This window comes from Nycticebus coucang, chromosome 12, assembly GCF_027406575.1.
Source record: "Nycticebus coucang isolate mNycCou1 chromosome 12, mNycCou1.pri, whole genome shotgun sequence".
In the NCBI taxonomy this organism is placed as follows: Eukaryota; Metazoa; Chordata; class Mammalia; order Primates; family Lorisidae; genus Nycticebus; species Nycticebus coucang.
Genome location: NC_069791.1, coordinates 88,035,323 through 88,052,721, shown reverse-complemented (window position 1 = coordinate 88,052,721; position 17,399 = coordinate 88,035,323). Strand labels below are relative to the sequence as shown.

The window sequence follows — 17,399 nt, the reverse complement described above, 5'->3', positions numbered from 1 at the left end:
CTTAAACTGTCCTCTGAAGAGGCACAGGTTGGCTGAGTGGATACAAAAACTCTGGCCAGATATTTGCTACATACTTACCTTAAAAGACAAATATAGACTGAGGGCGAAAGGATGGTCGTCCATATTTCAGGCAAATGGTAATCAGAAAAAAGCAGGTGTTGCAATTCTATTGGCAAACAGAATAGGATTCAAACCAACAAAAGTAAGAAAGGATAAGAAGGGTCACTTCATATTTGTTAAGGGTAATACTCAATATGAGATTTCAATTATTAATATCTATGCACCCAACCAGAATGCACCTCAATTTAGAAGAGAAACTCTAACAGATATGAGCAACTTGATTTCCTCCAGCTCCATACTAGTCGGAGATTTCAACACTCCTTTGGCAGTGTTGGATAGATTCTAGAATAAGATGCTGAGCAAATAAATTTTAGATTTAAACCTAACCATCCAACATTTGGATTTAGCAGAAATCTACAGAACATTTCATCCCAACCAAAGTGAATACACATACTTCTCATCAGCCCACGGAACATACTCCAAAATCGATCACATCTTAGGTCACAAGTCTAACCTCAGTAAATTTAAAGGAATAGAATTATTCCTTGCATCTTCTTGGACCCCCATAGAATAAAAGTTGAACTCAGTAACAACAGGAATCTGCATATTCATACAAAAACATGGGAGTTAAATAACCTCATACTGAATGATAGCTGGGTCAGAGATGAGATTAAGAAGGAAATTGCCAAATATTTGGAACAAAATGACAATGAAGACAAGAATTATCAGAACCTCTGGGATACTGCAAAGGCAGTCCTAAGAGGGAAATTTATAGCACTGCAAGCCTTCCTCAAGAGAACAGAAAGAGAGGAAGTTAACAACTTAATGGGACATTTCAAGCAACTGGAAATTGCAGAACATTCCAACCCCAAACCCAGTAGAAGAAAAGAAATAACCAAAATTAGAGCAGAATTAAATGAAATTGAAAACAAAAGAATTATTCAGCCAGATCAATAAATCAAAATGTTGGTTTTTTGAAAAGGTCAATAAAATAGATAAACCTTTGGCTAACCTAACCAGGAAAAAAAAGAGTAAAATCTCTAATCTCATCAATCAGAAACGACAAAGACAAAATAACAACAGACTCCGCAGAAATTCAAAAAATCCTTAATAAATATTACAAGAAACTTTATTCTCAGAAATCTGAAAACCTACGGTGCATCTTGCAAGGGAAACTTAGTAAGTACATGGGAAACTTAGTAAATGTAGAATATAAATGTCTTAACACAGTAATTAAGAAAATGCCAGGAAGGCTATGTTAACCAGTGTGATGAAAATATCAAATGGTATATAAAACCAGTGTATGGTGTCCCATGATCACATTAGTGTACACAGCTATGATTTAAGAATAAAAAAAAAAAAGAATATTGTCTAGCTAAAGGTAAAAGACAAAAAAAGAAAAAACTAGGTTGTGAGATTCTAGTTAGAGATAAAAAGTATACCGCACATTAGTATACTAAGTTAGTTAAAATTTACTCTTTCTATGTAAACATTATCGATTAAATATCCTAGTGGGATAATGATTAATTCTTATTTCTGAAAGTGATCTTAATGGTAAAAAAAGAATATGCCAAGCAGAATGTATCAAAATAAATATTTATTGACATTTGAAGCTTTATGTACACCTTAAAAAGCAAATGTGGAAATGTGGGATGTATAGAAATCAACTTAAAATCCTTTTTGCCAAGTAAGTATAAATGAACATTCAAGATCAGTAGTGCCACCACCATCAGAATAAAAAAATAAGTCCATCTGGATGTATACAGTAATCATTATAAAGATCACTCTGATATTCTCCTTTATGCTTACAACTCCAAAAAGATAATAAGGCAAATATATCCAGAGAATTGTGTTTCTATCTTGCCCTAATTTATGAGTAGTGGTATATAAATATATTCCCATCTTTTTGTCCAGCCAGCAAATGAGAATCTGTAACTGACAATTTCACAAAAGACCAATTTTCGTCAGGAATTGGTGGAAGGAGGGCAGTGCAATGACCAAGAAGTAAGTCCCAAACAGCAATTGTTCCAGAAGTCAAGACTGCTGCTGCACAATGATCTTTCACATCACCTTCCAGGAACCTGTTAGCAAACAGAGAAGAAACAATTCAGACCACATATCCAAAGAATAATTTTTTTCTCTAGGAGACAATGTTCAAAGCTAATTTTGTTGTAAATTGGCCAAAACCATGTTCCCCTGAGGATTTTTTTTTCTTTTTTGAGACAGAGCCTCAAGCTGTGGTCCTGGGTAGAATGACATGGCATCATAGTTCACAGCAATCTCCAACTTCTGGGCTTAACTTAAGCGAGTCTCTTGCCTCAGCCTCCCAAGTAGCTAGGACTAGAGGCGCCCACCACAACACCTGGCTAATTTTTAGTTGCGATTGCCATTGTTGTTTGGCAGGCCTAGGCTGGATTCAAACCGCCAGGTGTATGTGGCTGGTGCTTTAGCCACTTGAGCCACAAGTGCTGAGTCATGTTCCCCTGAGGATTAACTATTAATGGCTACATTTGCAATCCTAGAAGACTACTGGGTAGTGTTGCAGTTCTGTACAGAATCCCTTGTCTAATCCCTGCCTTTCTGATATATTTTAAGGAGGGCTAGCTCATAGTGGCCTTCCTTCCATTCTTCATACTCCAAGATCACTCTCACCTCAGTGTCTTTGCTTTTCCTGACAGCCACTAGCCACAGATTTTAGCACAGGTGGGTTCTTTTCATTATTCAGGTCCATCATCTCCACAGAAAGGTCACATCTAATCTGCTGTCTGAAATAGCACACACATATAGTATATTCTGTTCCCTTCTCTAAGACATTATCTGTTTTATCTTCATAGCACTTTTTTTTTTTTTTTTTTGAGGTGTCTCACTATGTCATTCTTGGTAGAGTGTTAGAGTGCTGTGGCGTCACAGCTCACAGCAACCTGAAACTCTCGGGCTTAAGCGATTCTCTTACCTCAGCCTCCCAAGTAGCTGGGACTACAGGTGCCCACCACAAAAAAACATCCGCTATTTTTTTGTTGTAGTTGTCATTGTTCAGCAGGCCCAGGCCAGGTTTGAACCTGCCAGCCCTGGTATATGTGGCTGGCACCCTAACCACTGAGCTATGGGTGCCGAGCCTTCATAGGACTTTTCACTATGTGAAATTATCCTATTTCTGTATTTGTGGGTCTCTATGCCATAAAAATATAAGCATCACAAGGCAGAAACCTAGTTTTTAATTTTTATTTATTTTTACTTTATTTATTTAAGACAGATCTTCACTCTGTCACACTGGACAGAGTGCTGTGGTGTCATCGTTGCTCACAACAACTTCAAATTAATTGGCTCAAGCAATCCTCCTTTCTTAGCCTCCTGAGTATCTGAGATTCTTGTCCCCTACCACAACACATGGCTAGTTTTCTTCTATTTTTTTTTTTTAGTAGAGACAGTGTCTTGCTCTTGCTCAGGCTGGTCTCAAACTCCTAAACTCAAGCAATCCACCTACCTTGGCTTCTCAGAGTGCTAGGATTTTACAGGCATAAACCACCTCGCCTGGCCCTAGTTGTCTTTTTAAGACAGTGGCTCTGCAGTCAGGTACCTGGGTTTAAATTTTAACTCTACAACTTAAGAGCAGATTTGCCCTGGGCCAGTTATTTAACTTCATCACTAAACAGGGAGGATGATGAGAGCACCTATATCATAGGACTGTAGTGAGGCTAAATGAAATAGCTCATTCAAAAAAAGCTTGGCAGGGCAACACCTGTGGCTCAGTGGGTAGGGCGTCGGCCCCATATACTGAGGGTGTCAGGTTCAAACCTGTCCTGGGCCAAACTGCAATAAAAAAAATAGCTGGTTGTTGTGGCGGGTGCCTGTAGTCCCAGCTCCTCAGGAGGCTGAGGCAAGAGAATCACCTAAGCCCAGGAGGTGGAGGTTGCTGTGAGCTGTGATGCGATAGCACTCTACCGAGGGTGATAAACTGAGACTCTGTCTCTTAAAAAAAAAAAAGCTTGGCCCCTGTAGCTCAGTGGTTAAGGCTGACCACATACACCAGGCTGGCAAGTTCAAACCTGGCCTGGGCCTGCTAAAAAATGACAACTGCAACAAAAAAATAGCTAGGTGTTATGGTGGGCAACTATAGTCCTAGCTACTTGGGAGGCTGAGGCAACAGAATCGCTTAAGCCCAAGAGTTGGAGGTTGCTGTGAGCTGTGACACCACAGTACTTTACTTACTGAGGGCAACATAGTGAAACTGTCTCAAAAAAAAAAAAAAGAAAAAAGAAAAGAAAAAAGCTTGCTTGGTATGGTATCTGGCTCACAGAAAGTGCTCAAAATAAATTAACTATTATTATTACTCTCTGCTGTGTCACTGGCACTTTGCAGAGTGCCTGGTATACATGTACCTTTCAAAGAATGTTATCTGAATTGAAATGAACAGTATTTTTATCCCTGGCTCCCTAATGTTGTGCACCTAAGCCCTAACTCATCTTTGGAAGCTCCATGAAGTTTTGAGTTTCTCCTCAACCTTTCACTGTTAATTAAAGAGCCCCTCCATTCTTGTGTTCTTTTTCTGAGACAGAGTCTACCTTTATCACCCAGGCTAGAGTGCTGTGGCATCATAAGTCACAGCAACCTCATACTCATGGGCTCAAGATATCCTCCTGCCTGAGCCTCCAAACTAGCTAGGCTACAGTCATCTGCCATGACACCCTGTTAATTTTTCTATTTTTAGTAGAAATAAGAGAAATTTTAGTAGAAATATACCCGCCAACCCCGGTGTACGTGGTCGGTACCCTAACCACTGAGCAACAGGTGCCAAGCATTGCCAAGCTTTTTTTGAATGAGCTATTTCATTAGCCTCACTACAGTCTTGCTCAGGTTGGTCTTGAAGCCTGAGCTCAAGCAATCTGCCTGCCTCGGCCTCCTAGAGTGCTAGGATTACAGATGTGAGCTACCATGCCTGGCCCATTCTTATGTTCTTAAACAGTATAAGCCTCATGCATGGCAGCTTGTGTACTGCCAAATAGTCATTAGTTTTCTTTTATAACTTCCATGTAATTAGAAATGGTAGTGCTGAATGTTAATATCCCCCTCAAAATTCGTCTGCTAAAACCTTATCACCAATGTAATGTGATGGTACTACCCTATTTCCCTGAAAATAAGACAGTGTCTTATTTTAAGGTATGCTCCCAAAGACGCGCTAGGTCTTATTTTCAGGGGACGTCTTATCTTTCCTGTACGTAGGTCTTATTTTCGGAGGATGTCTTATTTTCGGGGAAACAGGGTAGGAGTTGGGGTCTTTGGGAGATAATGAGATCACAAGGACTGAATCCTCATGAATGAGATTAATGCTTTTATAAACAAGAGGCCCCAGAGAGCTGCCTTGCTCCTTGTTTTTTTTTTTTTTTTTTGAGACAGAGTCTCACTATGTTGCCCTTGGTAGAGTTTCGTGGTGTCACAGCTCACAGCAACCTCCAACTCTTGGGCTTAAGCGATTCTCTTGCCTCAGCCTCTCAAGTAGGTGGAAATACAGGCACCTGCCACAATGCCAACGCCTGGATATTTTGTTGTTGTCGTCTTTGGTTAGCACGCCCGGGCCGGGTTTGAACCCACCAGCTCCAGTGCATGTGGCTGGCACCCTAACTGTGAAGCTACAGGCACCAAGCCAAGAGAGCTGCCTTGCTCTTTCTACCCTGTGAGGGCACAGCTAGAAGTTTCATTTATGAACCAGAAAATGAGCCCCTCACCAGACACCAAATCTGCCAGTGCCTTAACATTAAGACTTTCTGGCTCAGTGCCTGTGGCTCAAGTGGCTAAGGCGCCAGGCACATACACCTGAGCTGGCGGGTTCGAAATCAGCCCGGGCCCACCAAACAACAATGACAGCTGCAACCAAAAAAACAGCTGAGTGTTGTGGCAGGCACCTGTAGTCCCAGCTACTTGGGAGGCAGAGGCAGGAGAATTGCTTGAGCCCAGGAGTTGGAGGTTCTGTGAGCTGTGATGTCCTAGCACTCTACCCAGGGTGACAGCTTGAGGCTCTGTCTCAAAAAAAAAAAAAAAAAAAATTAAGCCTTCCTGGTGTGGAAAACTGTAAGAAATAAATTTCTGTTGTTTATAAACTATTCAGGCTACAGTATTTCACATCAGCCTGAATGGACTGAGGTATCTTCCCCCAAGAATGTCACCAAAGAGCCTTGCAAGGTTTACTGAATAAATGCATTTGAAAAGTGAGAAAAGAAATGCTTGGCCAAGTATTTATCTTTATCTTCAATTTCTAGGCCAATGGCTACAGTTCTCTCTCCATACCTAAGAAAGCAAGTTCTATGTGCAAGAATATTTTGCAGATAATAGTTGTGAGGTTGTTAAGAACATCTGCAGAAGCTGGCTAAGTACACAGAGATAGAGAATGTCTTTCTGAACATGTATTAATAAAGTAAGCTTTGCATAAGGCCCAAGAAACATGCATGGTAGCTATGAAGATTCCTTACCCTTGTGAGTTATTACAGCTAGACTTTGTGATCTTGATTTCTAAGTATCTTTCCAATCTTTGCTTCTCATTTGTTTTTTTTTTTTTTTTTTGAGACAGAGTCTCACGCTGTCACCCTGAGTAGAGTGCCATGGTGTCATATCTCAAAGCAACCTCAAACTCTTGGGTTTGAGCAATCTTCTTGCCTTAGCCTCCCAAGTAGCTGCGACTACAGGCGCCTACCATGTTTTTCTGTTTTTAATAGAGACAAAGTCTTGCTCTTGCTCAGGCTGATCTCAAACTCCTAAACTTGGGCAAATCCACCCTCCTTGGCCTCCCAGAGTGCTAGGATTACAGGGATGAGCCACCATGCCCAGCCCTAATTTCAAACACTAATAAAGGCAGTCTTGACTGGGTGCAGAGGCTCAAACTTGTAATCCTAGCACTCTGGGCTGTAGTCCTAGCTACTCAGGAGACTGAGGTAAGAGGACCTCTTGAGGCTCGGCACCTGTGGCTCAAGCAGCTAAGGTGCCAACCACATACACCTGACCTGGCAGGTTTGAATCTAGCCTGGGCCCGCCAAAACAACGACAGCTGCAACCAAAAACTAGCTGGGTGTTGTGCAGGTATCTGTAGTCCCAGCTACTTGGGAGATGGAGGCAGGAGAATCGCTTGAGCCCAGGAGTTGGAGGTTGCTGTGATGCCATGGCACTATACCTAGGGTGATAGCTTAAAAAAAGAGGATCACTTGAGCCCAAGAGTTTGAGGTTGCTGTGAGCTAGGACAACACCAGGGTACTCTACCCAGGGCGACTGAGTGAGACTCTGAAAAAAAAAAAAGCAAAGTAGAAAAAATAAGTTGGGCATTGTATATGGCTATAGTCTCAGCTACTCAGGAGGCTGACATAGCACGATGGTTTGAACCTAGGAGTTTGAGGTTATTGCAAGCTATGATGATACCACTGCACTCTAACCAGGTGACAGGGTAAGGCTGTGTCTCAAAGAAGAAAAAAAGAAGGTAATCTTTAGGAATTATATTTTCAGATACTGTTGGTTGACCTAACAGTAGTAGCACTATTTCAAAGCTCTACACAGGGCGGTGCCTGTGGCTCAAAGGGGTAGGGCACCAGTCCCATATGCCGGAGGTGGCGGGTTCAAACCCAGCCCAGGCCAGAAACTGCAAAAAAAAAAAAAAACAACACCAAAACAAAACAAAACAAAAAAAAAATCAAAGCTCGACACAACTCAGAAAACTCTTGTGATGCCAAAAACTGTCAGTGGCATCAATCAATAGATAAATATTTATGAATAAATACATAACAACTGCTTGCATGATGGAGGCACAGTCAGATTTAAAATGAAGAATTGTTTGTAAAGTACATTCAAAACTTCTGGAGTTTAGCTTTTATGGAAAGAATGTAACTTAGGAGATTTTTGAGGAGAACATTCATTACTGTTTTCATTTAAAATGTTTTCCTAATGGGAAAATACAGGGCTTGAATACATATTAAAAAACCTATTCCTGTACATGTGCACCATGGAATACTATTCAGCCATAAAAAAAGATGGTGACTTCACATTTTGTGTAATATCCTGGATGGAGTTGAAAAACATTCTTCTTAGTGAAGTATCACTAGAAAGGAAGCAATTAGCCAATGTACTCAGTACTAATATGAAGCCAGCAGATATCAGATGCCATGTGCACACAGGAGAAAACCTCATTTCAATTCAAGTTGGAGGAGTGGTAATAATGGAGGCAGAGGGGATGGGGGTGCTCTTACTGAATGGGCATGGGGTGGAATGTCTGCCACACTTTTTGTGTGGGAGAAAGAACCACCAGAGGAACTCTACCTAACAAAAATCAAACATTTTGACCTGGTTCTTTGTACACTCACATTAACCTGAAATAAAATTACTTAAAAAAAAAAATAAAATCCTATCCCCATCAGGATGTAGGGAATCTGGGGTTTGACTCACGTCCATTAAACTTCATTCTACTTCTTAACATTTTCTTTTGCTCTGTAGTATTTCCTCTTTTCCATTCATCTAAGTGACACAAAAATATCTAGTTTTTGTATTTGCACAGTGCCTTTTAAAATGTTGCACCCACTGAATAGTATTTACCCACACACTTGCCTTCCAGCCTGCCCTTGAGGAAGACAGTACACCATCACACTCATATTCAGGGTTGTCTTTGGGTTAATCACAATCAGCTGAAACACAGGACTTCCCAATGACTCACTCTCTTTGGCACAAGGATGACTCAGAATAACAAACAGGAGCCCCTAATTAGGAGAAAAATTAATAATCAAATAGTCAAGAGTACATTGGAGAAAAGAGTTGGCAGAAATGAAACTAAAGAATCACATTGGCTGCAATGTTTAGTTTTCTTTCAGGCAGGAACTAACTGTTGAGAATATAAGCAGCTGGATTTCTGGATTCTCTAACATAAAGGTCCCAATGCTTTTCTCAGCCAATCTTGCCAGGTATGAATCTAGTTGACTAATCACTTGTCTTCACTACATTTCATTACATTCATTTGAGGAAAATTTGGTATAGAGAAAGAGGATATATAAACCCGTACAGGGAGTCTTCTAATTAGAAATATTCATTTGTGGCTCGGCACCCGTAGCACAGTGGTTACAAGATACATGCACCGAGGGTGGTGGGTTCGAACCTGGCCCAGGTCAGCTAAACAACAATGGCAACTGCAACAAAAAAATAGCTGGGCGTTGTGGTGGGCACCTGTCATCCCAGCTACTTGGGAGGCTGAGGCAAGAGAATCACTTAAGCCCAGGAGTTTCAGGTTGCTGTGAGCTGTGACCACACAGCACTCTACCAAGGGTGACATAGTAAGACTCTGTCTCAAAAAAAAAAAAAAGGAAATATTCATTTCTAAGCTGGTTTTGGAAAATTCAGAACAGTTTTTCCCATAAAAACAATCTTTTAAGTGGTGACCAGATTCTCAGGCTACTCACAAATGGCCTATTTAAAACCTAGACACTGCTACTCTCTGCTAAGAGTAAAGGTGACAAAAACAGAGACCATCATCTATGGCTGTCTCTGGGGGAAAATATGTTAAAGATTTTGCTCAGCTTTGGGCGGCACCTGTGGCTCAAAGGTGTGGGGCGCCAGCCCCATATACTGGAGATGGTGGGTTCAAACCTGGCCCTGGATCTGCAAAAAAAAAGATATTGCTCAGCTTTAAAATTACAGGTTCTCGCTCAGCACCTGTAGCTCAGCAGCTAGGGCACTGGCCACATACACTGGGGCTGGGGGATGGAACTTATGGAAAGAATTTTGTTTGGGCCGCCAAACAACAATAACAACTACAACAAAAAAATAGCTGGACATTGTGGTGGGCGCTGTAGTCCCAGCTACTTGGGAGGCTGAGGCAAGAGAATTGCTTAAGCCTAAGAGTTTGAGGTTGCTGTGAGGTGTGATGCCATAGCACTCTACTGAGGGCGACATTATGATTCTCTGCTTCAAAACCCAAAACAAAAAATTACGGGTTCTGTTAATAACATGTGTGCATGCATATATATGTAGATGTATGTTAGTTCTCTTTGGATATAAGATGTGGAAAATAAAACTATATGAACATCTTATAATTAGTAGCATTCATTTTCTACTTCATACATTTCTTTTCTTTTTTTTTTTTTTTTGAGACAGAGCCTCAAGCTGTTGCCCTGGGTAGAGTGCCATGGCATCACAGATCACAGCAACCTCCAACTCCTGGGCTCAAGTGATTCTCCTGCCTTTGCCTCCCAAGTAGCTGGGACTACAGGCTCCTGCCACAGTGCCCGGCTATTTTTTGGTTGCAGCCGTCATTGTTGTTTGGCGGCCTGGGTTGGATTCGAACCTGCCAGCTCAGGTGTGTGGCTGGTGCCTTAGCTGCTTGAGCCATAGGCGCCGAGTCTACTTCATACATTTCTAAAATGACTGAATGAATTACTTTTATTGTTTAGAAAACAACTATTCAAAAATGTTACATTTTATACACTTAACAAGGGGTTGAAAAACTGTGGCCAGTAAGGCAAATTGAGTCCAATGCTTATTTTGTATGGTCCATGAGCTGAGAATTCTGTTTTGTTGTTTTCTTTTTTAGATAGAGTCTCTGTCACCCTAGATAGATAGAGTGCCATGACATCATAGCTCACAGCAACCTCAAACTCTTGGGCTCAAGTGATCCTCTTGCCTCTGCCTTCTCAGTACTTGGGACTAAAGGCATCAACCACAATGCCTGGCTAGTTCTACCTTTTTTTTTTTAGTAGAGACTCCTGAGCTCAGACAATCAGCTCACTTTGGCCTCCCAGTATGCTAGCATTTCAGGCGTGAGCCACAGCCAAGAATGTTTTTTCTCATTTTGAAATGGTTGAAAAGAAATGAGAATAACATTTTGTGACATGTGAAGATTATACAAAATTCAAGTTTCAGTATCCATAAAGTTCTATTAAAACACAGCTCTATGCATCATTTACATATTGTCTACGACTTATTTTGCAAAAAAAAAAAAAAAAAAAAATGGCTGAGTAATAAGAGTATTTGCAATAGAAACCATATGGACAGCAGAGCTCAAATATTTGCTGTCTGGTCCTTTATGGAAAAAGTTTACGGAAACATAGTGCAAGTAAATAACAAACTATTATTTTTGAAGGTTGACTTTATGAGGACTTTTACTTACTATTTTATACACTTCTGGGTTAAACATTTTTTTTCCTTTTGTTGTTTGTTTCTTTTTTTCTTTGGGTTAAATATTTTAATATCAATACTATTAATGTAGTATAAAAGATATAAAATTATTTAAATGCATTAATAAATTCTAGAAAGAAATTGAATCCTCTTATTTATTTATTTATTTTTTTGCAGTTTTTGGCCGGGGCGGGGATTGAACCCACCACCTCTGGTATATGGGGCCGGTGCCCTACTCCTTTGAGCCACAGGCGCTGCCCCCAAATCCTCTTATTTAAAGGATGAAAAAAGTTAGGCTCAAGATATATGACCAATTGTCTGAGGCCACACAGTTTTTGAATTCAATTCCATAATTGCTGCTAGGCTAGGGAAAGATACACTTTTTGCAGAGTGTCTGGGTGCTGATACTCTAAGATTACCACTGATAGTAGGCAAGTCATTCTCTACACGAGGGCTGAGCCTGGTGCCACTGCCTCTGCTTGTGGCTTCAATGGTGGATACGCGAGTAGTTATTCCTCAGTCCTAGACAACTTCTATCAATCTGTTCAGATGTCAAAACCAGACTGTAAGCCAAGACTATTATCACAATGGTTAAACATCTGTTTTGTTTCTACATGGGACCACTAAAGCTTAAAAGGAAAACATGTTTAGGACCATTTAATCATCCTGTCTAGGGTACTCATTCACATCACAAATCACATATGGCAATATGGCTAGGAGTCAAGTCTGATAATAGGCATAATATTTCCCAGTACAAATTCACAGGTAGAAATAAATATTTGCTTTTGAGTCATACAGCCAGGAAATTTGTCAAGCAATTACATTGTACCAACACTTGTTTTCATCCATAAATCTCAAGAAAGAACACTGCTATCCAATTTTGAAAAAACAGGCAATAGGAAAGGTCTTTTAATTACTGTTTACACTTAATAAGAGCAATTAACACCCAAAGTAAATACCAAGTGGTCTCAGCCAATCATTACTTACCATTTCTGAATAGGCTTTGTGACATACTGAAACTTGGTAAGAATCATCAATGTGCATCTTTTTCAGAAGTTGACCAGTTTTTAAATTCCTTAGATACCAAAAATAAATAAACCAATCACATTCTTTAAGCAAATTGATTTTCACATAATATTCTCTTATCCATCACTGCATCCTTCAGGTGACCAAGGGAACACTAAGGGACACAGTACCTTAGCTTTGTTTAGTTACAGGTTTAGCTAAAAGTAGCTCTGATAGATCAACTTTGCTGATAGTTTAATTCGACAGATTAGCCTTAAGTTGAATCTGCTATACCATTAGTGATAAATCTCTCTGAATTCCATGAGTTGTCCATTATTTCATTTAACTTGGTCTTGAAAGTTAGGCATATAATATAGCACTACCATGATTTTGTGACACTTGTCATGTCTAATTTTTCCATGGAAGATAATGACAAGGAAATCAAATCTGGTTGGGTAAGAGACTACACCTAAAAAAGTTATATGTCTCTATTACATGCATTTGTACTAGAGCTAGACCAAGATAATGGATAATGAAGAGATGACTGAGATAAAAAAAGGAAAAAGAAAGAACAAGGTGAATATGAAGAAGAAAAAAGACAAAGTTTGTTGGAATCACTCTCTAGCTTATTGATTTGTGTTATTAATAATTATCATGTTACTCTACTGATGAAAAACGTTCAGTTGGCTACCATTATTTCTAAGATAAGTCTGTGTTCCTTTTCAGGGTATTTATAACCCTCATGAATCCAGCACTGCATTATTACATCATTACTCACTGCTCCTATCGCTGAAAGCTTTCTGTCTGTGGAATGTACTATGTACATCTAGATCTTTGCTCAAGCTAGCTGCTCCAACACCCTCCCCATTATTGACCAATTCCCACCCATTCCTTAAGGCCTGGATTATGGCCCACTCCCCTCCCAGCTGCACGAACTCAATTTAGACTCTCACTTCTCCTTGTCTACACCAGTGCAAAGTCATCTCTCCTTTTGTTCGTATGCCTCATTTTATGTTTAATATATACTGAAATAGAAATAATGCCTTCATTCAACAAATACTGAATTTTCTGTAGGCCAGGTACTGAAGAGGCTGGGCATGGTGGGTTATATCACAGCACTTTAGCAGACCAAGATGGGAGGACTGCTTGAGGATAAGAGTTTAAGACTAGCCAGAGCAAGAGACCCTGTCTCCATGAAAAAAAGAAAAATTAGCTGGACATGGTGTCATGTGCCTGTAGTCCCAGCTACTTAGGAGGTTGAAGAAGGAAGACTTGGGCTTGAGCCTAGGAGTTTGAGGCTGCAGTGAGCTATGATGACACAACTGTACTCTAACCCAGACAACATAAGACCTTGTCTTAAAACAAAACAAAACCAGAACAACAACAACAAAAAAACACTTGTAGAAGGAAAATTAAATTTGCATGTGCATATACAGGGTTTTCCTCCCATCAGGACCGCCAAAAAAGGTGTATCCCTTACTGAGTTTAGTACATACTCTGTATTTAGTAATTGCTCATTCCAAATCCCAAGTCACTTTGTCCAAATCTCTAATCACTCTGATATTGTGTAAACTACAAAGGCATTGTAAATGACTTTTATATTCCCAGTAGGTTTTAGGGGGCTTGGGACCAAGATTCACATCTGATTCATCTCTATCTCAGAGAATAGTGCACAGAGATCCAAATATCTGTTGAATGTTTAAAAAAATGTTGAATATGGCTCAGCGCCTGAAGCACAGTGGTTATGGTGCCAGCCACATACACCAAGTATGGTGGGTTAGAACCTGGCCCAGGCCAGCTAAACAACTGCAACAAAAAAATAGCTAGGCATCATGGCAGGCGCCTATGGGTCCCAGCTACTCAGGAGGCTGAGGCAAGAGAATCACTTAAGTTCCCCAGGAGTTTGGGGTTGCTGTGAGCCTCAGCCTCCCAAGTAGCTGAGACTACAGGCATCTGGCTATTTTTTTTTGTTGTTGTTGTTGCAGTTTGTCTGGGGCTGGGTTCGAACCCACCACCCTTGGTATATAGGGTCAGCACCCTACTCACTGAGCTACAGGTGCTGCCCTATTCCTTTTTTTAATTTTATTATTTTTATTTTATTATTAAATCATAGCTGTGTACATTAATGCGATCATGGGGCACCATAAACTGGTTTTACAGACCATTTAACATATTTTCATCACACTGGTTAACATAGCCTTCCTGGCATTTTCTTAGTTATTGTGTTAAGACATTTATATTCTACATTTACTAAGTTTCACATGTACCCTTGTAAGATGCACCGTAGGTGTAATCCCACCAATCACCCTCCCTCTGCCCATCCTCCCCCCTCCCTCCCCTCCCTCTCCCCCTTCCCCATATTCTTAGGTTATAACTACACTGCCCTATTCCTAAATTTCTTATTAAACTTTCCAACAGTGGAAGTCAAATCAGGGACATGTTAGTCCAAATTTATGGACATAATGCCATGAAGAAAATGCCAATGTACAAATGAATTAAACATTTTTTTTTTTTTTTGAGGGAAAGGAAAGTATCACTGATGAAGAGAGGTCAGGGCGGCCAGTAGGCCAGTAACAAGCAGAACTGACAAAAACATTGCAAAACGTAGTGGAATTATGCATCAAAATCATCGGCTGACAGTAAGAAGCACAGCAGACCAAGTTAACATCAATAGAAAAACAGGAAAATCTTAACTGAAAATCTTGATTTTATTGGGAGCAGGGACAGGGTTGACATGAGAAAGGTGTGGCTCTTGCATCACAACAATGCACCAGCTCACTCAATGCTGTCTGTGAGGGAATTTTTAGCCAGTAAACAAATAACTGTATTAGAACACCTTCCCATCTTACCTGATCTGGCCCCCATGACTTTTTTCTTTATCCAAAGATAAAGAAAATATTGAAAGAAGACATTTTGATGATGTTTAGGACATTAAGGATAATATGATGACAGCTTTCATGGCCACTCCAGAAAAACAGTTCCAAAACTGCTATGAAGGGTGGACTAGATGCTGGCAATGGTGCATAGTGTCCCAAGGGGAGTACTTTGAAACTGACCACAGTGACATTCAGCAATGAGGTATGCAGCACTTTTTCTACGATAAGTTCCTGAACTTAATTGTCAGACCTCACTTGTACTGTTAGAGAAAGGACAGAATGGGCTCAGCGCCAGTAGCACAGTGGTTATAGCACTGGCCACATACACCAAGGCTGGCAGGTTTAAACCTAGCTGGGCCAGCTAAACAACAATGACAACTGCAACAAAAAAAATAGCTTGGCGGTGTAGCAGGTGCCTGTAGTCCCAACTATGTGGGAGGCTGAGGCAAGAGAATTGCTTAAGCCCAAGAGTTTGAGGTTGCTGTGAGCTGTGGTGCCATGGCACTCTACCGAGGGTGACATAAAAAGACTCTTTCTCAAAAAGAAAAGAAAAGAAAAAAGGAAAAAATTGTAGAACCAAGGGATTGGGGGAAGGGAGGTCAAGAGTATGGCAAAGCTGGAGAGAATTTTGTAATAGAGCATTAGGTAAATGCAGGCTGAAGAAAAGCAAATGTAGGGAGTGAAGGTTTTATTGGGGGTTGGGGGAAGGGTTGGCACACCAAGTGTTTACAAAGTAATAGAATAAAAAAATGATCTGGAGGTTGAACACTGATAAATGGCAAAGAGATTGATTACTAGATTATATCAATAGTCTGGGAGCCAAATAATGAAGTTTGGAATAACAGAATTAATAGAAAAGATAATTTTTTGAAGGATTAGTGTGCTCAAATAAAACCTCTATGCAAAAATACTGGGGAAAGTTCCCAAAGTGGACAACTGTTGGCCTAGACATCAGGATATCCAAAACAGGGTATCTTGGCAGATTAGAACACAGACAAATTTCAGAGGCTCCCCAGTAGGAAGAAAACAAAGTTTCTCTCAGAGGTCATGATTTTCCAGTTTATTCCTAGAGTTAGGGATGGATGATACAGAACAGCCAGGGTAGTAACAGTGACAACTATTATCATAAAGTTCTTCTTACCAAGACCCATTCTGGCCCCAAGGAAGCAGCCAGTGGACAAAGTTTCTGAGAAAAAAATCCAATATATTCTTCTTATACAAATTAAACTTGTAAGTGCCAATGGCTGTGTGTAGTTTTCTCTGCAGTCAGAAAAGTGACTGGGGACTCCTCAACTTGGTTTCCCTCTTATGAATTTGTTAATTTGGTTCCTATTATCATACCTTTCTTTCTTTCCTTTTTTTTTTTTGAGACAGACTCTCACTCTGTCATCCTAGGTAGAGTGCCGTGGCATTATAGTTCACAGTAATCTCAAATTCCTGGGATCAAGTGATCCTCTTGCCTTCTGAGTAGCTGGGACTATAAGGTGCCCACTACGCCTGGCTAGTTTTTCTAATTTTAGTAGAGATGGGATGGAGCTCAGGCTGGTTTCAAACTCCTGAGCTCAAGTGATCCACCCTTTTCAGCCTCCCAGTGTGCTAGGATTACAGGTGTGAGCCACCATGCCCAGTCCACTTTTTTTTCTTGTATATATAGTAACTTTGGACTGTATCTTAGATACAGTGATATACTGCAAAAACAGTATATCTGTTAGGTTCCTCTGAAGAATATTCATTTTGTTCGTTTTTCTAGTGAACAGTTAAACTTGGCTAAATAAACTCAAACTCCAAATCCTAAAAATTCAGTTTAGTTCTTTCAGTCTTACCTGAGTTGCTTGGAGTCTGCCCTTGCATATATAGTTTAAAGAGTCAGCCGGATCCATGTATTTAGACAAAGAATACCCAGAATTTAGGTTTCTGTCTTTGGCTTTCTCCTTTTTAGGACTTTTCTCTCTCCTTTCTAGTTGCTGTGGTTACCATGAATTCTGTCCTTTGGTTCCCTAAGCCAATAGGACAGTTTGTCTATTAGGCTTTTAGTCACCCAAGTGGGCAGACTGGTGCCTGCCTTCTGACTTAAAGTCAGAAGAATGGAAACTTGCCTAGGAAAGGAAGCTTATTTCTTTTAAATGTAGAAACCCCTTCAGCACCTTTCTTCTTTTTTTTGCTGTCTTGTGCCTCCAGATAGCTGTTTTTTGTGTTTTGCCCAAAGTTGATAGTTATTTGAGGGAATAGAGTTGGTACAACAGAAGCTACCCAGCCACTAACCAGAAGCAGAAACAACTGGACCATTTTGACAATATTCCATTTATTTTAAAATACTCTACTGTG

At 40.3% G+C, this 17,399-nt stretch overlaps 1 protein-coding gene across 4 annotated transcripts in view; it reads right to left on the bottom strand.

Moving 5' to 3' along the window:
* Positions 1-1,249: 1,249 nt before the first annotated feature.
* PALB2 (partner and localizer of BRCA2) overlaps positions 1,250-17,399 on the bottom strand; it is a 34,572-nt gene continuing 18,422 nt past the window's right edge. For 2 of the 4 annotated variants that reach the window (XM_053556917.1, XM_053556919.1), the window contains 3 exons: positions 12,181-12,268; positions 8,638-8,786; positions 1,250-2,141 (listed from right to left, as the gene is read on the bottom strand). In XM_053556917.1, coding sequence (XP_053412892.1) covers positions 1,931-2,141; positions 8,638-8,786; positions 12,181-12,268 — 448 coding nt within the window. In that variant the 3' untranslated portion in view covers positions 1,250-1,930. Of the gene's footprint in view, positions 2,142-2,712; positions 2,822-8,478; positions 8,548-8,633; positions 8,787-12,180; positions 12,269-17,399 lie in introns of all 4 variants that reach the window. The other 2 variants (XM_053556920.1, XM_053556918.1) reach the window with 2 other exon arrangements.